The sequence below is a fragment of the Gopherus flavomarginatus genome, chromosome 10 (genome assembly GCF_025201925.1).
Source record: "Gopherus flavomarginatus isolate rGopFla2 chromosome 10, rGopFla2.mat.asm, whole genome shotgun sequence".
In the NCBI taxonomy this organism is placed as follows: domain Eukaryota; kingdom Metazoa; phylum Chordata; order Testudines; family Testudinidae; genus Gopherus; species Gopherus flavomarginatus.
Genome location: NC_066626.1, coordinates 29,794,607 through 29,821,288, shown reverse-complemented (window position 1 = coordinate 29,821,288; position 26,682 = coordinate 29,794,607). Strand labels below are relative to the sequence as shown.

The 26,682-nt window shown below is 44.9% G+C and overlaps 1 protein-coding gene across 3 annotated transcripts in view; it reads left to right on the top strand.

Moving 5' to 3' along the window:
* The window catches only part of GLS (glutaminase), a 116,693-nt gene that overhangs the window by 10,485 nt on the left and 79,526 nt on the right, over positions 1-26,682 (top strand). For all 3 annotated transcript variants that reach the window (XM_050916354.1, XM_050916355.1, XM_050916356.1), the window contains 5 exons: positions 7,590-7,686; positions 10,263-10,384; positions 22,139-22,268; positions 24,204-24,283; positions 25,652-25,815. In XM_050916354.1, coding sequence (XP_050772311.1) covers positions 7,590-7,686; positions 10,263-10,384; positions 22,139-22,268; positions 24,204-24,283; positions 25,652-25,815 — 593 coding nt within the window. The remainder of the gene's footprint in view (positions 1-7,589; positions 7,687-10,262; positions 10,385-22,138; positions 22,269-24,203; positions 24,284-25,651; positions 25,816-26,682) is intronic.

Genomic DNA, 26,682 nt, shown 5'->3' with positions numbered 1-26,682 from the left:
GCAGTTGTAATGCGGTATCTTCTGCCGAGCAGACAGGAGATGATGATGGCTAGCAGTCGAACTGCACTGTCTGCTGCCAGCCTAAAGTTGTAAAAGATAGATGGAGTGGATCAAAACAAGAAATAGACTAGGTTTGTTTTGTATTCATTTGCTCCCTTCCTCCCTCCGTGAAATCAATGGCCTGCTAAACCCAGAGTTTTGAGTTCAATCCTTGAGGGGGCCATTCTGTGTGACAGTTGTTCATGTTTCTCCTTGATGCAAGCCTTTGTGGATTTTAATTCTCTGTAAGACATGTCGTCAGTTGCTCCTCCCTCCATCAGTGCAGATAGTCGTTTCGCGTCTTTCTTCAGCCCAGATGCCATAGCACTGGGATCATGGAGCCTCCTCAGATCACTGTGGCAATTTATGAGCACTGAAAACACCACGTGCATTTTCCTGGAGCATATGCAGAACCAGAACCTGCCAAAGCAAAACCAGGCGAGGAGGTGGCTGCAGCGCAGTGATGAGTGATGAGGACCATAGACATGGGCCCCGGCAGTGTGCGCATCATGGTGTTAATGGGGGAGGTTCATGTTGTGGAACGCGGATTCTGGGCCCGGGAAACAAGCACACACTGGTGGGACCATATAGTGTTGCTGGTCTGGGACGATTCCCAGTGTCTGCGAAACTTACGCATGTGTAAGGGCACTTTCATGGAACTTTGTGACTTGCTTTCCCCTGCCCTGAAGCTCCAGAATACCAAGATAAGAGCAGCCCTCACAGTTGAAAAGCAAGAAGTGGTGATAGCCCTGTGGAAGCTTGCAACGCCAGACAGCTACCGGTCCGTCGGGCGTCAATTTGGAGTGGGCAAATCTACTGTGGGGGCTGCTGTGATCCAAGTAGCCAACGCAATCAAAGAACCGCTGATATCAAGGGTAGTGACTCTGGGAAATGTGCATAGTGGATGACTTTGCTGAAATGGGTTTCCTTAACTGTGATGGGACAATAGATAGAACCCAGATCCCTATTTTGGCACTGGAGCACCAAGCCAGCGAGTACATAAACAGAAAGGGATACTTTTCAATGCTGCAAGCACTGGTGGATCACAAGGGACATTTCACCAACATCAACGTGGGATGGCTCGCGTCTTCAGGAACTCTGGTCTGTTTCAAAAGCTGCAGGAAGAGGTTTTCTTCCTAGACCAGAAAATAACCATTGGGGATGTTGAAATGCCTATAGTTATCCTTGGGGACCCAGCCTACCGCTTAATGTCGTGGCTCATGAAGCCATACACAGGCAGCCTGGACAGTAGTCAGGAGCTGTTCAACTATAGGCTGAGCAAGTGCAGAATGGTGGTAGAATGTGCGTTTTGGATGTTTAAAAGTGCACTGGCACAGTTTACTGACGTGGATAGACCTCAGTGAAACGAATATTTCCATTGTTATTACTGCTTGCTGTGTGCTCCACAATATCTGTGTGAGTAAGGGGGAGACGTTTATGGTGGGATGGGAGGTGAGGAAAATCACCTGGCTGCTGATTACGCCCAGCCAGAACCAGGGCAGTTGGAGTACAGGAGGGCATGGTGCACATCAGAGAAGCTTTGAAAACAAGTTTCATGACTGGCCAGGCTATGGTGTGAAAGTTCAGTTTGTTTCTCCTTGATGAAACACCTCCCGCCTTGGTTCAGTCTACTTCCTTGTAAGCTAGCCACCCTCCTCTCCCCCCTTCGATCACTGCTTGCAGAGGCAATAAAGTCATTGTTGCTTCACATTCATGCGTTCTTTATTAATTCATCACACAAATAGGGGGATAACTGCCAAGGTAGCCCGGGTGGGGTAGGGGAGGAGGGAAGGACAAGGCCACACTGCACTTTAAAACTTATTGAAGACCAGCCTTCTGTTGCTTGGGCAATCCTCTGGGGTGGGGTGGCTGGAGGTCCCCCCCCCCACCACGTTCTTGGGCATCTGAGTGAGGAGGCTGTGGAATCTGGGGAGGAGAGCTGTTGGTTACACAGGGCTGTAACAGTGGTCTGTGCTCCTGTTGCCTTTCCTGCAGCTCAGCCATGCGCTGGAGCATATGAGTTTGATCTTCCAGCAGCCTGAGCATCGACTCTTGCCTTCTGTCAGCAAGCTGACACCACTTATTCTCTTCAGCCCGCCATCTCTCCTTGTGTTCATATTGTGCTTCCCTGCACTCTGACATTGTCAGCCTCCAAGCATTCTGCTGTGCTCTGTCAGTGTGGGAGGACAGCAGGAGCTCAGAGAACATTTCATCCCAAGTGTGGTTTTTTTTCACCTTATAATCTTCGCTAGCCTCTGTGAAGGAGAAACATTTGTAGCTGGTGGAGGAAAAGGGAGAGTGGTAGTTAAAAAAAACACATTTTAGAGAACAATGGGTAGACTCTTTCACGTTAAATCTTGCTGTTCACATTACACAGCATGTGCTTTCGTTACAAGGTCACATTTTGCCTCTTGTAGTGAGGGCCTGCGGTTTGGTGTGAGCGCTCACTCACGCTTCACTCCTCCCCCCACCGCGGGGCTAACAGTGGGGAACGTTTCTGTTCAGCCAAACAGCCGAGCAGGAATGGGCACCTCTGAATGTCCCCTTGATAAAAGCACCCTATTTCAACCAGGTGACCATGAATTATATCACTCTCCTGAGGATAACACAGCGAGATAAAGAACAGATGTTTGAATGCCAGCGAACACCGGGACCATACTCGGCCATGCTTTGTTATCCAGTGATTCCTGACTACATGCTACTGGCTTGGTGTGGTAAGGTGTCCCACTATAGTGGACTGAATAAGGCTGCCCTCCCCAGAAACCTTTTGCAAAGGCTTTGGGAGTACATCCAGGAGAGCTTTATGGAGATGTCCCTGGAGGATTTCCACTCCATCCCCATACACGTTAACTGACTTTTCCAGTAGTTGTACTGGCTGCGAATGCCAGGGCAAATTAATCATTAAACACACTTGCTTTTAAACCATGTGTAATATTTACAAAGGTACACTCACCAGAGGTCCCTTCTCTGCCTTCAGGGTCCAGGAGAACGCCTTGGGTGCATTTGGGGTTTACTGGCTCCAGGTCCAGGGCGAGAAACATATCTTGGCTGTTGGGGAAACTGGTTTCTCCACTTCCTTGCTGTGAGCTATCTTCAATCTCTTCATCTTCATCATCATCATCATCATCGTCCCCAAAACCCACTTCCGTTTTGCGTGATTCTCCATTGACAGAGTCAAAGCACAGGGTTGGAGTAGTGGTGGCTGCACCCCCCTAGCATGGCATGCAGCTCATCATAGAAGCGGCATATTTGAGGCTCTGATCCAGAGTGGCTGTTTGCCTCTCTGGTATTTTTTGGTAGGCTTGTCTGAGCTCCTAAATTTTCATGAGGCACTGCTTAGCATCCCTGTTAGGGCCTCTGTCCTTCATGCCCTTTGAGACTTTCTAATGTTTTGGCATTTTGTTTACTGGAACGGAGAGCAGATCCTGTACCTCCCATTCGGTCCATGATGGAGCTTTTTTGCTATCCTGGGACTCCATCATGGTCACCTCTGTTGATGAGATCTGCACTCACCTGCACCTTGCCACACAGGCCAAACAGGAAATGAGATTCAGAAGTTTCCGGGCCTTTTCCTGTCTATCTGGCCAGTGCATCTGAGTTGAGAGCGCTGTCCAGAGCAGTCACAATGGAGCAGTCACAATGGGATAGCTCCTGGAGGCCAATACCATTGAATTGCGTCCACACTACCCCAAATTCGACGCGGCAAGGCCAATTCCAGTGCTAATCCCCCTCATCGGAGGTGGAGTAAAGGAATTGATTTTAAAGAGCCCTTTAAGTCAGGGGGAAAAAAGGGCTTCGTCGTGTGGATGGGTCCAGGCTTAAATCAAAGTAACAGTGCTAAATTCGACTTAAAATCGTAGTGTAGACTAGGCCTAAGACTGCTTACCATCCCTTTCTGTAGACAGCAGTTATCTCTTATTTAGAGACTCTCGGTAGCAGTGCTCTGTTATCTTGTACTAAATTTTGTCAAATACCAAAGAGCATTGATTTTAAGTTGACACTAAGTCTAAAAGAAAACTGAAGCACATACAAGACAGCCTGTTGGGGGATGGGAGGGAAGGAAAATGATCTGAAGCCCATTGTAACTTTGTTCCTAATAGTTCTGAGTTAGAACGTCAGCAGTCTATTACTGTGCCAGTCCAGAGAGCAGAGTATAAAGAGCTGAATCTAAATCTGTAATTCCTGGCATGCTGTTGGAGGTGACATTGTGAAGCTTCAGGAAAAGACTATTTATTTGTTCTGGTATTTAACCATCATGTACCGTATATACTTGTTCAGAAGCTGATTTTTTTTAATAAAAGGGAAGCACCAGAGAAGGAGGTCGGCTTTTGAACGGGTATAGAGAGAGAGAGGTGGGACATGGCCCCTCCCTACAACAGAGGGAGCAAGGTGGGGCAGCACAGCCAGAAGGGAAGAGGCAGGGCCAGAGTCTCTCCGCCTCTGGCCAAGCTACTCTCCTCCCAGCTTCTGAAGCAGCTGCAGCTCCGGGGCTGCCCAGTCTGGCTTGTTGGAGCAGGCTGTGGCCATGCTGCCCAGCCTATTGGAGCAGCTCCAGCCAGGCCAGAGACATCCTCCCCACATAAGGTGGGAAGAGATGGGATGGGGAGAGTATGAGGGTTCCAGGCTAGGGCTAGGGTCACGTGGGGGGTGCTCACGGGTTACTCCCTTGACTTCCAGCTTCTCCTCCCAAAAAACTTTCCCCACCAGTTGCTGTCCTGATCTGTCAGGGTAGTCAGCTGGTGTGCTGGGACACTTAGGTTTACCGCCGTATCTGCGGACACTCAAGGTACACAAACCATGTCGGCCCACCAGCAGCTTATTCTGATGGCCTGGGAGCCAAAGTTTGCTAACCACTGAATTATGGGGTTGGCTTCAAGGGTTATAAAAATTTTCCATTTTTACGTATACATTTTGAGGTGGTCGGCTTATAAATGAACCGGCTTATGATTTAGTATATACAATTTGGGGAGGAGCTGGGAGGGAAACATTTTATTGTGCTACTCCTTCTGTTTCAGAACTGATCCTGCAGCATTGCATTGAAGGTGAAACATCAGAGAGAAATACCAGTTTAGAGGGGCAAGGAGACAGGATAGGAGATGTGCAAAATGAATTATTTAGAAAAGGTTAATCTGGCTTTTCTATTTACACCCTCTCGCAATATAAGAATAAGAGGCCATTGAATAAAATTTAAGAGCCACAAACTTAAAACTGATAAAGCATTGTGCTTTTTAAAAAAAAAAAAAGTTTCCTCAACTGTTCACAACATGTGATTGATGGAAAGATCTGATTAGGATTGAAAAACTGCTTAGATGTGTATATGAATAGTGAAAGCATCCATACCTATATTAGGACATCATCCCTAGGAGGCAGAATAAAAAAAAAAGTATATATAAACTTGTGCTTACAAGTGTGAGGCAACCACTAGCTGATGGAGTAGGGAACAAACTTCCATAGAGACCAGTTACTTCATAATGATCAACTCCTGAGGGAATTCGGTGCTTAAAAATTATGTGCACAATATTTTAAAATTCTGCAAATGTTACTTGTCCATAAATAAATATGGCTACAGCATGGCAGTGGGAAGCACAGGCCATTGGCTGCATTGAGGTAGAAGATCACCCTGCAGCTCCGAACTCCCCTGGTATAGAGACTTGGCAGTGGGGCTGCATCTGACTCTGACACAGTGCAAGGGCTGGTCCTGCCCCAGAAACACCCCTCGGCTCTGCGCCAGGTGTGGGTGGGCAGGCTCAGCCCAGCAGGATCCAAGTATGGAGAGGCTTAGTGTGGGAGATCCAGATGTGGAGTGATAAGTTTCTGTGTGGGGCCATCTGCGTGTGGGCAGCTCAGTGGGAGATCTGGATGCACAGAGGCTTATTTGGAGGGGGTTCTGGGTGCAGGGGCAGTGGGACTCTGCAGGGGATCCAGGTGAAGGTGGTTGGGGCTCGAGGGCGGGGAGGCGGAGAAGGAGGCTGGGTGTGCAGAGATGGGGCTCACTGTGGGGGAGTGGGGCTTGATGGGGTGGGGCATCAGTGGGATGGAGGTCTGGGTGTGGTGGACTTGGAGGGGTCCAAGTGTAGGGGGTAGGGCTTGTCAGGGTGAGGGTTCAATGGGCCTCCTTAACGGGGGAGCCCCAGCTGCTGCCGAGGGGATACCACATACTGGGCTCTTGCTTCCCCCTGTGATTCCCCTCTCCATTTTTCTTCTCCATCTCCCTCCCCTCACTCTCAAATTCTCGTCCTGCCCTATTTCACCCCCCTTTCCTACCCACTGCCTCTTTCCCCCTCATCCCTCCCTTCTCTCATTTTTCCCCACCCTTACCCAGCTCCTCTGCGGGTACTAAGTGTTGCACAGAATAGAAAACAGGAAGGCTCCCAGCACACACAAAGGGAGCACGAGTGGTGCTAGAACCCAGGAGGCAGCATTCAGCTGCAGAGTCAGCCGAGCTGAGACTGCCTCCATCAGCTGGGCAGCTCTGTGCTTGCAGAATTGGGGGGAGCAGGCGGGCAGTGGCGTGTAACCCCACTTGTCCGTCCCCCCCACCTCACCTCTGTTTGGAAGGGGGCAATCCCCCAGTAAACTTCACCCATGCCTCCCCCTGGTGTATGGCTTCTCTGCGGGGTGGGGGTGTGAGTGTTTTCTGTGGGCGCGCAGTCTCGCAGAATCCTCCAAAGAGTAGTTATCCTACCATGGGTTTTTCGTATATTCCTCTGAAACTTCTGGCACTGGGCACTGTTGGAGAGAGTGGGTTAGATAGATCACTGGTCCTATCCAGTATGCTAATTTCTGAGGTTGTAAGAACCTTCTAGCAGTTACTTTTTGTTGTTTTCATATCTCATGCAGTTTAAATATTTTAAAATTAAGATTCATCTTGTGTTCAGGGAAAGTGTGACATGAAGAAAAGAATGTAGGCTATGAAAATGTAATACACATATTTGTTCTTGTGAAAACCAATATCTTATTTACACTTAGGTCTTTATGATCTCTAGACAAAGTCTGCCCTTCTGCATGTGTAACTCCCCCTGAAGTCAATGAGAAGCCTGCTTGTGATTTCAAGTGTGGAATTAAGCCTTGTGAACAAAACAAAATTTGTGCCTCTTCCTCTCCTTTGTTCCCCTGTTATATTGGGCTTTAACTTGATCTTCTTGTCAAGTGATGCAACATTTTTGTCCATATGCATTCTCATCCTACAGAACCTCATGAACAGTAAGATATGATGTAGCAGTTTCACAAGGTGATATTCGAATAGATATCTATATCTCTTCTTTCATTTCTGAGTTTATCGCCATATACAAAACTGATTGTAATACCACTAATGCAAACTGTTGAACATCTTAACTACAGTTTAAAAAAAAAAAAAGTGAATATACATGCTGCTTTTTTAGTTTTCACCAAAAAATTTTTGGTGAAACTAAATTTCAAAATAACTGTCCTGCAAATGTTCCCAAGTTCTCTAGTAGCAGAATTGGTCTACATTGCTTTTTTTAGGGTGAATAAATTGTAAATAATGCATCTACACTAACTCTTCTGTGACTTTTTCTTTTTATTCCTAGTAAGATGAAGCAAGGTCTCTTACCTAGCTTGGAAGATTTGCTGTTCTATACTATTGCAGAAGGGCAAGAAAAAATTCCAGTTCATAAGTTCATTACTGTAAGTTTCAGAGTGGATAAAAATCTGACATACACAACCCCCAGATCTTTTACATTTGAATTCGTTTTCCTTTTAAAAAATAAACTTAAGTACATTTGTAATTATGACAGCTTGTGTTAAGGCCAAAACGTATGTAGTAAGATCATGTACTGCTTGATTTATTTATAAGTATACTGGCTTTCTAAAGAAAGTCAAACCACTGAATTGGTGGAAGTCATTGGCTAAGCACCTGAAGCCAGAGGATGTTGAAGTCCTTTTGATAGCAGGTAGCCTTTTCTTCAGGTGCAGAGAATATTTTCTTCATTTCTGTTCATTTCCATTTTATCTAACTATTCAACTAGCTCATTCAACGGTGAGAAACAGATTGGGAATTGAAAAATAGAAAAGCTTGTTTTCCTCTTCCAGTCGATGAATGAAAATGATGTGTGAGAAGATGAACTCTACTAGTTTGAAAGTGTTAAAGGACATGTGACCAGAAACAGTTCAAATTGCTAACTGGTGTTAATATTTGATTGGTTCAGTAAATCAGTTTTCAGTGTAAAAACATGTTTTGATAAACTTTTTTCCTAATGTATCCAGCACATTTAAGGTAGTTCTTTAACTACCAAAAACAATTTTAAAGTGAATTCCAAATTCCATTTGACTGCAGCTTGATACAGACCATGAGTTTGACGCATTTACTTATTAGATTTTTTGAATGATCATTTTCTAACATAATTAAGAATGTGAATAAATATACATTAAGCTATATAATTACTTACATAAATGTGTATAGGTTTCAGAGGGGTAGCCTTGTTAGTCTGTATCAGCAAAAACAATGAGGAGTACTTGTGGCACCTTAGAGACTAACAAATTTATTTGGGCATAAACTTTTCTGGGCTGTAATCCACTTCATCAGATAAATGGAGTGAAAATACAGCAGGCAGGTATAAATATCCAGTATAAAAAGATGGGAGTTGTCTTACCAAGTGAGGGGTCAGTGCTAACGAGGCCAGTTCAGTCAAGGTGGATGTGGTCCATTCCCAATGGTTGACAAGAAGGTGCGAGTATCAACAGAGGGAAAATTACTTTTTGTAGTTACCCAGCCACTCCCGGTCTGTATTCAGGCCTAATTTGATGGTGTCAAGTTTGCAAATTAATTCCAGTTGTACAGTTTCTCATTGGAGTCTGTTTCTGAAGGTTTTTTGTTGAAGTCTGTTACTGAGTGTCCAGGGAGATTGAAGTGCTCTGCTACTGGTTTTGGAATGTTACAATTCTGGAATTAATTTGCGAACGTGTCTGACGAAGTGGGTATTCACCCACGGAAGCTTATGCCTCAATACATTTGTTAGCCTATAAGGTGCCACGGGACTCTTTTTGTTGCTTTTTACAAAAATTAGTTTTCCCTCTGCTGATGCTCACCTCTTCTTGTCAACTGTTGGGAATGGGCCACATCCACCTTGATTTGATGGATAATCATAGAATATCAGGGTTGGAAGGGACCTCAGGAGGTCATCTAGGACCAATCCCCAGACAGATTTTTGCCCTAGGTCCCTAAATGGCCCCCTCAAGGATTGAACTCACAACCCTGGGTTTAGCAGGCCAATGCTCAAACCACTGACCTCATTAGCACTGACCCCCCCCCCACACTTGGTAAGGCAACTCCCATCTTTTCATGTGCTGTATATTTATACCTGCCTGCTGTATTTTTCACTCCATGCAGCTGATGAAGTGGGTTGTAACACACGAAAGCTTATGCCCAAATAAATGTGTTAGTCTCTAAGGTTCCACAAGGACTCCTTGTTTTTTTTTGATAAATGTTTATAGATATGATGTATCCTACTGGTTAGTAAAAAGAAGTACCAAATTTATGCCAACCAATGAGCATCAACCTTTCTTTAGGAAAATTACTTAAATTATAAATGCACCAAGATTCAAATTGATTAAATCAAGTTTTCTTTCTGATTTAAATCATGATTGAGTTTGGTGATTTAAATCACTATCTTTGTGCGTTTTCGACTTCCCAAGTTCTGTATAAAAGCTAGTTGGTAAAATAATACATTTTATGCTTTAGCAAGCAGCAGTCAGGAATATTAAATTAACTTCTCTGTTACATGGTGGGCTACAACTGTGTGACATTCCTTGCTTTTCCAGACTTATCACAGTGATGTACTGAAGGCACTACAAACAGGGTGAGGCTTTTCATAGACATTAGACTGCATGCAACTTGAAAGGATTCATTTGGAGGGTTCTTTGTGTCTGTCATTTAAGAATAAATACTATTTTTTTGGGAAGAATCTTTTTGTATACTCACATAAATTCTCCAACAATGTGGTATCTTCTCTCCAAGTTATGGCCCATTTAATCAATTCACTGTTCTTGTTAAATCTGTGGAAGTCTTTTGACGCCAGTAGTAAGGGCGGCGTGGCAAGAGATTGGAGTTTTGAGCCCATGTATAATTTGATGAAATTTTGGTAGGCTGATTTTATGCTTCTGTTGGAAGAGGAGAACAAATAGGGCTAAGCACTAGAGAATTTAATATTTCAGTAGAGGCATTTTTCATATTTGTAGTAATTCTGACTTCTTTATTGTAATAGGCACTCAAATCTACAGGATTGCGCACGTCTGATCCACGGTTGAAAGAGTGCATGGATATGTTAAGACTGACTCTTCAAACGACTTCAGATGGCGTCATGCTGGACAAAGAGTTGTTTAAAAAGTAAAATATTTCTGATAATGTGATATGGCTGCAATATTATACAGTACTAAGATCATACACGTTATTTGAGTCACATTCTGTCATGGAATATATATATATATATATATATATACTGTGTATAAATCTAATGTATAGTTAAATCGAAAAATGAGTGAGACCCATATTTAATTCAACTTACATTAAACTAGTATTTGAGAATGTTTCACTATCTCATGAAATACAGTAGGCTAGGTTCTTGTTGATACTCAAGGAATAAAATCCTGCATCCCTCTTACCTAATTGTTCACAAAATGAAAAAAAGCCGTTCTTAAAATCATGTGCTTTATGTACACTAATTAGTGATGCAGAAACTAAACTTATTTTTGAGAAAAAGAACACTGGAGACAGTCTTACATTATAATATTGTTAAATGTGTAGTAAGATACAGCAAAGAATTAAGTGAGAATCTACATTTATAAATGAAATGTACAGGAACAGGCACACAATGCAGTGAAAACTAACCTCTGACGTTCAGTCATTGGATAGGTTTTTTTAAATACCTTTTCATGATACAGGGACTGCTAAATGATTTGGTTCAATTAAGTGTACATGCATCTTTACTAGTCTTAATTATGGAAAAGCTTTATACAATACTACACAGTGTAAGAGTTGTAAAATATCTGCAGCAAGTTAACTAAACAATATCCGTGCCATTTACTAAGTTCAGTTCATGCCAAGTGCTCTCCTTTCCCCAGTTTTCAGTTTATTTTGGATGTTTAAAAAGGAATGTAAACTTGTTTCTATTTAGTTTTTCAGTCTTGGGAATTCTTAAGTCTTGAAATGAGATTCTAGGCTTGTGTTAAGAGTAGGGTGTAACTTTTCATTTTTATTCTGTGGCATGGTGATTCTGCAGGCAAAACTAGATCTGGTATAGACGTTTCTAAAATATACTCTTCAAATTCAAGTATTCTGTCATTGTTACATCCTTCTTCTCTTTGCGCTGGGTGGGATACTCCTTGCATTTGTGAAATGTCATTGGGGTCTATTACAGAGCAGGATGGGGAACAGTAATGTTAGCAGCAATAATTCATCCTTCCTTCCTTCCTCCCCTAGCTTTACTAGTTAAAATAAGTGAAATGTTTACTTAGAAGGGTTTTTGGAGGGTGGGAAGAATTGGGGAAATAAGTGATTTGATCAGGTTATGTCAGAATAACAAAGCATTTCACTTCTAGATCACTTTATTGAATGTGGCATGAATCATTAGACAGTTAAAACCTATTATGTGAACTGATGAGAAAAATCAGTAGCTTTGTCCAGTTACTAATGAGTGGATGTTCAAGAGCGAGTGTCCACTAGAAATGTTTGCAGATATAGTAATATATATTAGGTAAGGGTGTGAGATTTGTTTACAACATTTCTCTACTGGCAGAAACCCTAGTACAGGGCAGTTATACTTGATTAAAAAGTGCTTTTGCTGATGTAGCTTGCTTATTTCTGGGAACTGGTATAAGTTAAGGACAAAAGAACTCATGCCAGGATAATCTGCTTCTACACTAGAAGGGTTTGTCTGTATAGCCATAGTGGCAAACCTTTTGTAGCAAAAACAAGACCTCCACGTCAAAACCAGATGATATCTGTTGGGGAACTTCTTGGTAACTCATTAAAAGGCTGAGGATTGAGCATAGAGGCTGAATAATCTCTCGGTTCTTCTTCGAGTGATTGCTCACATCCATTCCAGTTAGGTGTGCGCGCCGTGCGTGCACGTTCGTCGGAAACTTTTTACCCTAGCAACTCCAGTGGGCCGGCAGGTCGCCCCCTGGAGTGGCGCCGCCATGGCGCTCGATATATACCCTTGCCGGCCCACCCGCTCCTCAGTTCCTTCTTACCGCCGTGTCGGTCGTTGGAACTGTGGAGCGCGGCATAGCTGTCCTCCACGTCCCTAGCTCTCCTTGTTAACTACCGTTATTGTTACAGTTGTTAGTTAGTCGTTAAGTATAGTTAGTTAATTTAGTTGTAGTGTAAATAGTATTTGTATATAGTTGTTCGCCAGTCTAGGCTGTAGCCCTTCCCGGCACCCGGCACCGGGCTCACGCCTGGTTCGCCGGGCTTTAAGCAGTGTGCGGCCTGTAAAAAGCCTATGCCAACCAGCGACCCCCACGACGCGTGTCTAAAGTGCCTGGGGGAATCGCGCAGGTCGGACAAGTGCCGCATTTGCAAGGCTTTTAAGCCCAGGACAAAGAAGGGGAGAGAGACCAGAGACTCAGGACTCTCCTAATGGAGGCGGCACTTGACCCAGCAGCTTCACAGGCCGTGATCTCGACGCCGGCACCGGATCGCACCGGCACCGGAAAGACTCCCCGGCACCGACCTTCCCCGGCACCGGATGCAGAAGCGAGACCATCAACGTCAGCTACTCCAGCCAGGCAGACCCAAACGGAGCTCCCGGCATCGACATCGGCCGCGGCGCTACCGGCACCGTCGACTCCGGGCCCGGTGGGTCCGTCGAGTCCGGTACCGCCAAGCTCCCCCATAAGATCTGGGGTTGAGCTATTGGTCCCATCCACTCCGGAGACCTTCGCCTCGGCACGGGACCTTATTGCCCTGACTGAGTCTACTCAGCCGCCACCCCCGGTACCTCCGGTGCGGGTAGCATCTAGGGGCAAGCCCATGATGACGGCACCGTCTCGGGACTCGCGCTCGCGATCGAGGTCCCGACGCCACGGTCGCTCGAGATCCCGCCGCCTCTCGCAGTCCCGGCACCGCTCCCCTCGGCGGTACCGGTCGCACTCGCGGCACCGATCGACCTCCAGACGGTCGCGGTCTGACTCCAGCCGTCGATACCGGCACCGTGACTCTAGGAGCCAGTCTCGCCTTCACTCACCGCGCCGGTCGACCTCCCAGCACCGAGCTGGTGGCAGGTCCTGGTCCCGATCCCGGCACCGAAGCAGCGGCCGGTACTGATCCAGATCCCGGCACCGAGACAGAACCCGGTCCCGATCCCGGCGCCGCTATGACTCCCGGTCCCGATCCCGGCGCCGCTATGACTCCCGGTCCCGATCCCGGCGCCGCTATGACTCCCGGTACCGATCCCCGGCACCGAGAAGATCTTCGGTGCCGAACCGCGCAGACACTTATCAGCCGCGGTTGGCCCCGCCATGGCCTTCTAGACAGCCGTCGGTGTCGTCTCAAGCGGACAGCGTGTATGCGCTGGGCACCGACAGGCAGGCGGCATTATTTCAGGACCCTCCGCAACAGGACCAGGGTCCGCAGCAGTGGGGGTTTTGGACACCCTGGGCATACCATCAAGCCCAGGGCCCCCAACAGCTTCCTGCTAGGCCTGCAACGGCGGAGCACAGGGTGCCAGAGGCTTCGTTGTCTCGCCCCCCTCCCTCCCCTGATGGAGAGGAAGGATCGAAGCAGCAAGACCCTGGTCTTGCTCCTGAGACAGAGGCGAGGGCTGAGGGGGACCCCCCACTGGACACTTTCTTGCCAGGGGTCTCCTCATCCTCCTCCCCCGACGAAGCGGTGGCTGGCACTTCCTCCAGTAGCCCTCCTCCGCTAGATCTCAGGGCACACCAAGACCTCCTTAGGCGAGTAGCACAGAATCTGAGCTTGCAAGCCGAGGAGGTCTCTGAGATCGAGGACCCCATCGTCACCATCCTCTCATCTGATGCTCCCACCAGGGTCGCCCTACCCTTCATTAGGACGATCCAGGCCAACGCCAATACAATCTGGCAGTCACCGGCCTCCATCCCCCCTACGGCGAGGGGCGTTGAGAGGAAGTACATGGCCCCCTCCAAAGGCTATGAGTACCTCCACGTCCACCCGACACCGTGTTCCCTGGTGGTGCAGTCGGTAAACGAGAGGGAGCGCCACGGACAGGAAGCTCCAGCCCCCAAATCCAAGGAGGCCAGGCGTATGGACCTCCTCGGCTGCAAGGTCTGTTCAGCTGGGGCCCTTCAGCTCAGGGTTTCAAATCAGCAAGCCCTTCTCAGCAGATATGCTTTTAACTCATGGGTGGCAGCCGACAAATTCAAAGAGCTGCTGCCACAGGAGGCCCGCCAAGAATTTGCGGCCATTCTGGACGAGGGCAAGAAGGTTGCATGAACCTCGTTGCAGGCCTCTTTGGACGCTGCAGACTCGGCTGCCCGCACCCTCGCCTCGGGGGTAACGATGCGCCGTATCTCCTGGCTTCAGGTCTCTGGCCTTCCACCGGAGCTCCAATACACCATCCAGGACCTCCCGTTCGAAGGCCAGGGCCTGTTTTCAGAAAAGACAGAACCCAGACTCAAAAGTCTTAAAGACAATCGGGTCATTATGCGCTCCCTCGGGATGCACACGCCGGGAACACAGCGCAGACCCTTCCGGCCACAGCAGCAACAACAGCGCAGGCCATACCCCCAGTTCTGCCAACGGCAGGACCTTAATAGGCGCCGTGGCAGGAATGGAAGGCGTAGACATTCGAGGAACCAGGGGGGGCAGAATCAAAGCTCCTCTAAGCCCCCGCCTGGGCCCAAGCCTTCGTATTGAAGGTGCGCCCGAGGGCGCAGTAACAGTTTTCCCCACGGATCCTTCCCCCCCCGTTTTCCAACCGCCTTTCGTTTTTCCTCCCGGCGTGGACCCAAATAACATCGGACCGCTGGGTCTTACGCACAGTGCAGACGGGATACCGCCTGCAGTTTATATCATTTCCTCCTTCCCGCCCCCCTTCCTCGTCCCTCTTCAGGGATCCCTCTCACGAGCAATTCCTTTGACAGGAGGTATAGACGCTCCTCAACAAAGGAGCTATAGAGGCGGTTCCGGAAAATGAGAAAGGCAAGGGGTTTTATTCCCGCTACTTTCTGATCCCCAAGGCCAAGGGAGGCCTCAGGCCTATCCTCGACCTGCGAGAGCTCAACAAATACCTAGTGAAGTTGAAGTTCCGCATGGTATCCCTGGGGACCATTATCCCATCCCTGGATCCGGGAGACTGGTACGCCGCCCTCGACATGCAGGACGCTTATTTTCACATTGCCATTTGGCCACCACACAGACGTTTCCTTCGATTCGTGGTGGGCCGCCTTCACTACCAATTTGCAGTCCTCCCATTTGGCCTTTCTACGGCTCCGAGGGTATTCACAAAATGCATGACCGTCGTTGTGGCACATCTTCGGCGCAGTCGTATCCACGTGTTCCCTTACCTAGACGATTGCCCCGATTTAACCACGTCGGAGCTACAGGTTTGCAGCCACGTCCGCAGGATCACCGGCCTGTTTGCTACCTTGGGCCTCATGATCAACGTAGACAAGTCCACCCTGCTCCCCACGCAGAGGGTGGAGTTCATCGGGGCCGTCCTGGACTCCACTGTGGCCAGGGCTCTTCTGCCGTTACCAAGGTTCCAGGCGTTGTCGGCGATCGTTCAGCGATTGTGGACAGCCCCCTTGACATCAATACGGACATGTCTAACCCTGTTAGGCCACATGGCAGCATGCACATTTGTGACCGGTTATGCTCGGCTCCGCATGAGGCCCCTCCAGTTGTGGCTCATCGCACATTACCGGCCGGCAAGGCAACCACTAGACATGCTGATCACAATCCCCCGGGGGGTGTTAGATTCTCTCAGCTGGTGGCTAGACCAGTCCGTAGTGTGTGCGGGGCTCCCTTTCCACCCACCCCAGCCCTCGGTGTCCCTAACGACGGATGCCTCAGATCTCGGCTGGGGGTCCACCTGGGATCCCTGAGAACACAGGGCCTGTGGTCCCCGCAGGAGGTGAAGCTGCACATCAACATGCGGGAGTTGAGAGCGGTCCGCCTTGCTTGTCAAACGTTCTGTCACCAGCTTCGGGGGTCGTTGTGTCGCGGTGTTTACCGACAACACGACGGCCATGTACTATATCAACAAGCAGGGCGGCACCAGATCCTCTCCCCTATGTCACGAGGCGATGCGACTCTGGGACTTTTGTGTAGCCCACTCCATTCACCTCACGGCTTCCTTCCTCCCCGGAGTACGGAACACTCTGGCGGACCGCCTGAGCAGATCCTTCCTCTCACACGAGTGGTCCCTTCGCCCGGACGTCACCCTCTCAATCTTCCAGAGGTGGGGTTATCCCCTTGTGGACCTCTTCGCGTCCGGGGGGAACAGGAAATGCCAGGCGTTCTGCTCTTTTCAGGGCAGGGAGCCCGGGTCTATAGCGGATGCCTTCCTTATTCCGTGGACGACCCACTTGTACTACGCGTTTCCCCCGTTCCCGCTGGTCCACAGGGTCCTTCTGAAGGTGCGCAGGGACAGGGCTCGTGTAATCATGGTAGCCCCGGCGTGGCCCAGGCAGCATTGGTACCCCATGTTGCTGGACCTTGCCATAGCCGACCCAGTTCCCCTGCCCCTTCACCCAGACCTGATCACCCAGGAGCACGAGACTCTCTGTCACCCGGACCTGCAGTCGCTGCACCTAGCGGCGTGGTTCCTGCGTGGCAGACCAGTTCTGAACTTCGCTGCTCCACCCCGGTACGGGAGGTACTCTTGGGCAGCAGGAAGCCTTCCACTAGAGCGACATACTCGGCCAAGTGGAAGCGTTTCTCCTGTTGGTGCGTGGAGAAAGGTCTCCGCCCTATGGAAGTTTCGGTGGCCAATATTTTAGACTATATTTGGTCCCTCAAACAACAGGGCCTGGCGATAGCTGCCAGGTGGACCCGCAAAGACGATATCTCCACCTTTCACCCGGGTGGGGATGGCCGCTCCGTTTTTTCTCACCCGACGGTGACTAGATTCCTGAAGGGGCTGGAACGTTTGTACCCTAACGTCCGACTCCCTGCTCCAACCTGGGATCTTAATCTGGTGTTGTCTCGGCTCATGGCGCCCCCCTTCGAGCCGTTAGCTACTTGCTCCCTACTCTATCTCTCTTGGAAGACTGCCTTTCTAGTAGCTATCACCTCAGCTAGACGGGTGTCGGAACTCCGGGCTCTCGTGGTAGACCCCCCCGTATACAGTCTTCCATAAAGATAAGGTGCAGCTGAGGCCACACCCTGCCTTTCTCCCCAAGGTGGTCTCAGCCTTCCACATCAACCAAGAGATATTCGTCCCGGTTTTTTTCCCGAAACCTCACTCTTCAGGCAGGGAGCAACAGCTCCACTCGCTTGATGTCCGTAGGGCTCTCGCGTTCTATGTGGAGAGGACCAAACCGTTCCGCAAATCCCCCCAGCTTTTCGTGGCAGTAGCGGACCGCATGAAGGGGCTTCCCATTTCCTCGCAGAGGTTATCCTGATGGGTAACGTCCTGTATCAGGACCTGCTATGAGCTGGCCCACGTTCCTACGGGCCGTGTGACTGCGCATTCTACCAGGGCGCAGGCGTCCTCGCTGGCTTTCCTCGCCCGTGTGCCCATCCAGGAAATCTGTCGGGCAGTGACCTGGTCATCGGTCCACACCTTGGCTTCCCACTACGCCCTGGTCCAGCAGTCAAGAGAGGACGCGGCCTTCGGATCTGCAGTGCTCCGTGCCGCGACTTCTCACTCCGACCCCACCGCCTAGGTATGGCTTGGGATTCACCTACCTGGAATGAATGTGAGCAATCACTCGAAGAAGAAAAGACGGTTACTCACCTTTGTAACTGTTGTTCTTCGAGATGTGTTGCTCACATCCATTCCACACCCGCCTTCCTTCCCCACTGTCGGAGTAGCCGGCAAGAAGGAACTGAGGAGCGGGTGGGCCGGCAAGGGTATATATCGAGCGCCATGGCGGCGCCACTCCAGGGGGCGACCTGCCGGCCCACTGGAGTTGCTAGGGTAAAAAGTTTCCGACGAACGTGCACGCGCGGCGCGCACACCTAACTGGAATGGATGTGAGCAACACATCTCGAAGAACAACAGTTACAAAGGTGAGTAACCGTCTTTTTTGCTCCTCCATGTTAAGATAATGCATGTTGGCAACATAACCTGGTGAAAGCTGGCTTTCTGTGTATAAGACTGACTATACTGAAGATTGGGGAAAAAACACTAGATTTTCAATAATGAAATAATTTTATGGAAAACAGTAGGAGTTGATTAATTTTTATAACTAAAATCAATTTCTATAACAGGTTGTCTATACCCCTTGTATTTGCCACACAACCCTGTTTTAGGGAGTGATGAGCTATTCTGTGCAAAAAATGTCAAAAAAAATACAATATTAAGCTTATGCACTTAACTCTCATGAAGTAGGAAATGCAAAAGTTAGCGTCCAGCTGACATGCTGACTTCCCCACTGCACAAATGTAATAAATGGTACTGTTGAAACAATATCTATATATCTGATTTCATGTAACCTGTAACTCTCCAGTTTAGAAGTCACATTCTGTCTGAATTTTCCTTGCTGTTAACTTTTAACATCATGGATTACTAGTGAAAAGGAATGGGGGAAATTTAAATGTAGCCCAGGAATGACTCCAGTAAATATACAAAGGTTACTTATTTTTGAGTCCCCAGTTTGGTGGTGGTTGAGGAGTGAGGAGATTAATGGAATTAGGAAATGGTTACAAAACCAGGAAATGTTGCTTTTCCCGTATGTCTCATGACTCAACAAAACTAGATATTTTGTAAAAACAAAATTGCATCTAGGGTGAAACAAACATGGAAAATTTCATCTAAAACAATTCTGGAAAGCTGTGAGGGACTCAGCATGAGATTATGGAAAGTGTTTTTTTTCCTTATTAGCAGCTGCTGAGCAGCAACTATAATAATGCAAATCTGAATTTTAGAAACTAATTCTCTTTCAGAGTAGGTGACATGTATATTTAGCCTTCATATGAAAAGTTTTGTCTTTGTCACAAGGCTCTTTGTCCCACCTTTATTGACCCTGAGTGACGGTCTTGTCAGCCAGATCTCCTCTGATCTGCTGATAGAAAGCAGCAATTTGGGTATATTCCATTGTAAGTGTAAATCTAAAAATCTGCAATCTGGCCTCCAGTGGTCTTTTTATTTTATTTTTTTTTAAACTGATCTTGTTATGTAAATCAAGATGGCAAATTCCTGAGAATTTTTCCATTCTAGGCTTAGTCATGCTTACCCTTAAATCCTCAAGTTACAAATATTTTTGTTCATTTGGATGGTCTGAAAGCTTTTGTGACAGCAGGTGCATTAGAGTGTTTGGAATGTTCATATTAGCATAAAAGTATCTTATTTACCAAAAATTATTAAATTTGCTTTTGTTTTCCTGAGGTGGTGTAGATTTGTTTCCCATGCTTTCAAATGTCTCCACTCTCTTTTAAACGCTTTACTAGAAGAAGTACTGCTAGTTACATGTACTGGCATAGGTCCTGAGCCTGCCATAGACAGATATCCCAAATATTATTGAAAATGCTGTGTGTTCAGGTTTGTGTCTATAGCAGGACTGGGGCCATATTTCAAATACTTTCCCAGTGGAAAGACTGACAAACAGGCTATGCAAACTCAAAAAGGTAGAGAAGAAAAACACCTTGGAAGAATTGTGAAAATAAGGGATATAGTAGGGAGTATAAAAAATAGTCCTTACTTATGCACCCCAGTATTCTGCCTTCCCAAAGATCTACTCCTTTATTGTACTGTGGGTGGTGAAACTCCATTTGCAGCCATATGGTGGAAGTTGGGGGAATTCAGGGGGATCCTGTTTCTGACAGTTTGCATAAAAATGGATTTATTTATTTATTTTTATTTGGGAGAAAAATCAGATTTTGATTTATATCAGATTTTTATTTAAATTTTTAAAAATAAACTTGTTTAAAATAAAATCTAAACTTAATACAGAATATATTAAAGCCTAAATTACTTATAATCGCTTAAAATATTTTAAATAAAAAATAAGTGTGTTGAATCCGTGAACCTCTTGTATAAACTTGGAATTAAAGGCTGCTTTTCTATATAAAGGTGTATGGTTTCCCCTGATTCTTACTTTTGAGATCAAGCTTTGTGCTGATTATCAGGGTGATTGTTATTGTAAATTCTATTATAGCCCTCTCACCTTCCTGAGTTATGTGCATATACCTGCCAGAATGTCAGAATTTTATGCAACTGAATAAAAATAATTATTTTATAATATATCAAAAAATAGAAAATGGATAATAGATTCTTCTGCATGCCCAGTTGTCTTAACTGCTGTTACTTAATTGCTTGCAAAAGAGCAAGGACCCCCTTCAGATAGGTAACAACCTCTGAGGGTTCCTGTTCAGAGAGATAAAATACTCATATCGTTTTCAGATATCTATCTACCAAAAAGGGATAGATAGTCATTACAAACTATGTCAGGATGCGCAAATTGACAAGGTAACAAAATAGGTCCCCTATGCAAATTTGGCAGGTTGCAACCAATAAAAAACACTATTTTCGGTATCCTTCAGAGAGACTGGTTCTATTCCTTTCTAGCCTTTCTCCTTCACTGTTGGAGAGAGGTACCCTCTAGTATTTGGAGCAATTTTTTGTCAGCTGAATTTAGGATGAATTTCACAAAGTGTGAAGGGTCAACATGATTTAAACCTGAACTCGGGCTTCACAGAAAGTGAAGTTGCCACAGATTTAACCTGCGTACAACCTTATTTTGAGCTGTTAGTGATGCTGTAGTACAGAATATTTGGAAATAAACCTTTTTGTTCTTCATTGTTCATAATTGAATGACATGCTTCCAGAAGTATCACCAGTTAAAATGTTAGATTTAGTGAGATTTCTTCTGAAAAATTAAGACTAGATGATGTAGGAAGAATGCAATCTTTTTGAACAAAATTCTTGCAGCTCTTAACCTGATTTTGAGTGTTAAATTTTTATTGTGTGCTGCAGTTTTAGAGGCTTAAGCAGACTGATAGAAAGTGTGCTGATTCTCTGTCAGTGTTGCAGTAGTTCGCAACCGTTTTTGTTTTGGACCCACTCCTCTCATTGGAATAGAGCTGTTCCTGCCCCATTCCTCCATTCTTCCCCTCATAATACGTCTGACATATTTACTGTTTCACTTACATATCTGTTGTCTTTTATTCTTTTTTCTTGTCTGTCTTGCATACTCTTGTGTTTTTTTTTCCTTCCTGCAACATTTCTCAGTTATCTTTCTCTACTCAGTCATCTTCCCGTTCTTACAGTTTTCCCCATTTTTGCTTTCTTGCCCACTTTAATCTTCTTGCACCTAGTTTCCACAACTTCCCTTGCCCCATGCCTTCCTGGCCCTCAGATTTACCAGAGGGGGTGGGGCTGGGGGAGGAGTGGGGATGGAGTGGGGAAGTATCTGTTGGCACTTGTGGGAACAAGGGAGTAGAGAAGTGTACTCTGGGTGGGTTGGTGGAGCATCCAGCTGCTCGCTGTCCCCCAATTTCAGCATTTATGGAGCACTTATACGGTTTGGGCTAGAGTGTGGCCATTTCCTCACCAAACTCGTAGAGAGGCTCCATTAGAAGGTCTGATAGAAGGAGCCAGCCCTGTGGAGCTTGGTGACTCGTAGTACACAGCAGGCTGAATAAAACTTGTGGTTGCATACAATTAGAAATGCAGTGCACCCCTGCAGTTGAAACCTTTAAATAAGAACCTAAAATAATTAAAGAATAAAATGGACTAGTATTTAACTACTGTAAATAATCACTTTAAAATTTTTGCTAATATCTCTGTGGAATGGAAGCTTCTTTCTAATAAAGAATATCTTATGCCTGTAAGAATAATTAGGGGCCCAGTCATCCAGCCTTTAATCATGCACTTAATGCTGTTTACTTCAGTGGATTACTCATAAGCAAGGGCTGGACTGACCCTTTGATAGTTCTTTGAGAGAAATAAAAGGCAGCTGGAATATTTACTAACATTTTTCTTACGTTCTGCAGGTGTGTACAAAGCAATATTGTATTGCTTACTCAGGCCTTCAGGCGAAAGTTCGTCATTCCAGATTTTATGTCGTTTACTTCACACATTGATGAGCTGTATGAAAGTGCTAAAAAACAATCTGGAGGACAGGTAATTTTCTTGTAAGGGTATATGGGTGTTTATTTTTGTTTTTTTTCCCCTTCAAACCTGCCCAGCCTAAAAGAGAACCACAGTTTGTTAAAAGTCAAACCAGTGTTTTATATTTGATATATTTTAAGATGACTGTTTTAGGAGTGGGAGGAGTTTAGAATCCATTACAGAGGTTTTTTGAGTTCTTGCAACCTAGTAATTTTTTTATACTTTTGGTTTAAATTAACCTAAACTGCATTAAATGTAGTATAATCTCATGCTTTGACATGCCTTCAACATCTGAAAGCATTGCCAAGCCTCTAATGACTTTTGGAAATGAACCAAAATCTGGGTTTTCTTCTAATTGGAGAGGTTTCCTAATACTTAATAAAGCCATGGAAATACTGTCTTGGTACTGATGGCCTCTGAGCTTACTCATATTTGTGACCATATAAACATAATTAAACAGTATATGTTTAAATAGACTTTGATTTAGTGAGGTAGCAGTAGAGGTTTGTATGTCTTGCGATCTGAGTTCAAATTCTGTCTTGGACTGACAAGAGAAAAATTAGTGTTGTTGCTTCCTCATGCTTATTTGTATAAATAACAGAACTGTTGTATGATTTGGCATGATTCGAGTTATCTGCAAGAGAGCTCTAAGCCTTGGATAATAAATCCACTTAAGGACAGCATCTGAGACACTCTGGCATATCTCTGTGGGGGAAATTGTATATTTATCAATACCGTACTTCTGTTAGCCTACTGCATTTAATCCATTGCGTTCACTAATTTTGTTTACAAGATTTTTAAAAAAAACCTCTTTGTTGCAAATTAATTTTGCTTATAATTTTGAAGATCCTGAATGCATGTAAGTTTGGATCTGAATTCCTCCTAGATCAGTGGTTTTTAACCTTTACTGCAGCCTGAACCCCTTTGGTTCTCAAAATATGTTCTCTCATCCCTTATCAATATCAAATTATCTTCTTCTTACACCCCTTAAACCTATATATATTTTTGTTTACATTTTTAACAATTACTGTAATATACATGTTTAAATACATAGGTTTGATGAAACAAAATAGTTGTACTTAAGTGCATGTACTTAATTTGTGTTTTCGAGGATTTACCTTCTAAAAAAAAATCTGGCATGTCTCGCACCCCCAGAAAGGGCATCTCATACCCCCAGGGGGTGCATACCCCAGGTTAAGAACCACTAGACCAAGCTGAAGGTTGTTATAGGTCACTGGAAAATACTTTTCTGTAAACTTGCAGTAAGGTGTGGGATTTTATCTATGACTATTGGCACATTAATTTAGTCACTCGGCATATCTCACATACAGTATGCTCCTGTTTATCCAAAACCCTATTATCCATACTTCTCTGTTACTTGAATCCCTTCCTTGTCCCCTCCCCAAAATATCAGCATGCTTTCACCCATGCACAGCTGCTGGTAATGCATATCCCTGCCCCCTCGACTCCTCCCCACACCTCCACTGTGGAGTTGCTCTTCAGCTGGTTTCTGTCATAGCAGTGGCCCTGGATGATGCAGCACCATGGTGCCCAGCTGCCTTGCTGCTTCCTGGGTGGCCCGCAGGAGCTAGTGATGGGTCGTGCACGCACCGAGCAGCTGCAGTAGAAGCCTGGGTGCAAGAGAGTCTGCTGCCTTGTAGTTACTGCACACGTGTAGTGATAATAGTAAAGTCTATTCACTGTACAGTTATTTCTGACTCTAAGGGAGAGCACTGGAGGAGATTGGTGCAAGAGACTTTCTTCTTGCTTATCCAAACTTCTGATTACCTGAATAAAATCTCTGTCCCCCAAGCTATTCGGAGAAATGGAATATGCTGTATTCCACAGCATATCTGCAGATGTTTATGCCTGTATATAGCTTAATACTGAAAATAAACATTTTAACAATCTAATGAACTGTATAATTTCATTTAATATTTTGGGTAGGTTGCTGACTATATTCCACAACTGGCCAAGTTCAGCCCTGATTTGTGGGGAGTGTCACTTTGCACAGTGGATGGACAGAGGTATATTTTTAGCATGTTTAAGATTTTCACTATTGGTATAACTTAAACTACAGCAACAGGAGCAGAACTCTCTAATTGTGATGTTATATGGCTCAGTTAAGTTTTATTGGTGTTACCCATACAGTAGAAACCACTTCATTTTATTTGGAGCAGTAGCCACCAGATCTTGTCTTGTGATATTTGGCAATACAGCATCCATGACGGTAGCATTTAGTAGTGATCTTATGAATGAACATCAGTATTAACCCAATGACTACAGCTGCAATAGATGACTTCTGTTGTTAGTAGCTACACAGTGAAGATTGGCTGTAAAGAGGACTTATTTGGAAGGCAATCTTTGATAGGAGCTATCTTTTGAGAACCCCCCTTTACTTCTGAAATTAGAATATATGTATTCTGACAAAAGGACTGGCCTTCCCCTGAGTTAGCATGCCAGTTTTAATGTGTAATATGTTGTTACTTAAGTTAGTAACCTACTGAAAATTGCGTCACTGGTACATGAATTATTTCTTTTGTTCTTTGCAGGTCAGTTTTTAAATGTTGACTCAAGATCTGTTCCTCTTTGTCATGCTCCTAAAGTTAGGATTTTGCCTTGTTAGGAATATTACAAAATATCTTAATGAAAGGCCATTGTATATATTGTTAATGCCATCAAAGGGGTTCTGTGAGCACCATTAAAGGCCTCTTAAAATCTCCTTTTTGAAAATACAGCAAAAAATTGTACTCTTAAAACTCAGCTAACAGACAAGGACTTGGCAAGTTTGAAGACCCATATTTTAAGCAGATTCAGACTACTTTTGCTAATCCATCCTTGCTTTTACAAACATTCTGAATTAGTTGTTAAAACATACTAAGCAATCCATTTAATCAAATTTTGTCTTTCATAATCTCATTACAGAGCAGATGTTTGCACTGGGACGCTATGAAATGTAAATCCTAGTGCTTGAACGCAGGTCTGGAAGCTCAAATCCAAGTTGGATTGCTTTAATTATCTAGACACAAACAGGTGTATCTGTTCTGGGTGCAGATTGTATCTTAGTGACTTGAGCACAAGACTGGGATTCAGGAACTCCTGAGTTTTAGCTCTTACACAGATGCCTCTCTCTGGACTTCAGCAGCTCATTTACTCCTGTTTTCTTATTTATATAGTGGTTACCAATGTTTGACTTCACTGTTGCCTTTACACACATTGAAAAACAAAACACGTTGAATTGATCAGAGATTTCTGTTCTTTTAAAATCTAATTTAACAATATTGGTAGTACAAAAAGCAATAAATAATAATCTGAAGAACTAGTGCAGCAATTAATCTTGGCATGGTGATCCAAAAAGGGAAAATATTAAATAATTTTATCTGTTTCTCTACTAGGCATTCTGTTGGAGATACCAAAGTACCCTTTTGTCTTCAGTCCTGTGTAAAGCCTTTGAAATATGCTGTTGCTGTTAATGACCTTGGCACAGAGTATGTGCACAGATATGTTGGTAAAGAGCCTAGTGGGTTAAGATTCAACAAACTGTTCCTGAATGAAGATGGTAAGAATTATATAATATTTAATAATGAAAATCGTCTACTTCTTGTTTGAGATCAGAATAACATAAAGGAAGATACTGTGTGGTTGTTTGTGTGTTTTTTGTTTTTTTTTTATTCAGTACATTAGATTTGTATCCTCTCACCAAGCCGATTATTAGGTTCAGTGCCCCCAAAGTATTTTGCCCATGGAATTTTCACCCTTTGATTATAACAGTTACCAGTTTTGTCTCACTTCCAGAATTGGCATAATATAGTTCATTGGGTTTTTAATTGCCTGTGTACAATTTTATAAATATTAGTTATGGCGATTATTGTAAAGTACCTTTCATAATGTATGGTTTAAAAAAAAACTATTATAGAATTCAACTCTTTATTTAATTGAGTAAGTGGAGCTGGGTGGCTAGTCTTGCCTTTTGCAAAGTGGTTTCTTGATCTTAGGATGAGATGTTAAATTGATTGAAAGAAGAAATGTGATTGAGTCATGCTCTCCATTCTCACAGAGAATCTGATGCTAGTGCCAGATACAAATGCTGGTTGGCTTCCAGATAATAGAAGTGGAAGATGAGACTGTCCCCCACAGATTGTCTAACACTGAAAAAGTGTTCTGCTTCTGATTCAAAACAAATGTTTGAAATAGATGTTTTTGTTTCACAAGAATGTTTTATCTAAAATAATTCTATATAATACTTTATCTAGACTGCTTTTACTGTATATAGTAATACAGGAGCATAAAAGTGCTGCTTTTTAAAAACAGAGTGCTAAAATGTTGGAAGGATGACTCATTTAACCTTGGAGGAAACACTGGATTTTTGTCTCTGAAACACATATTCCTAGTGGATCTTGGTCAGTAAGAGATCAGACATTTCTGT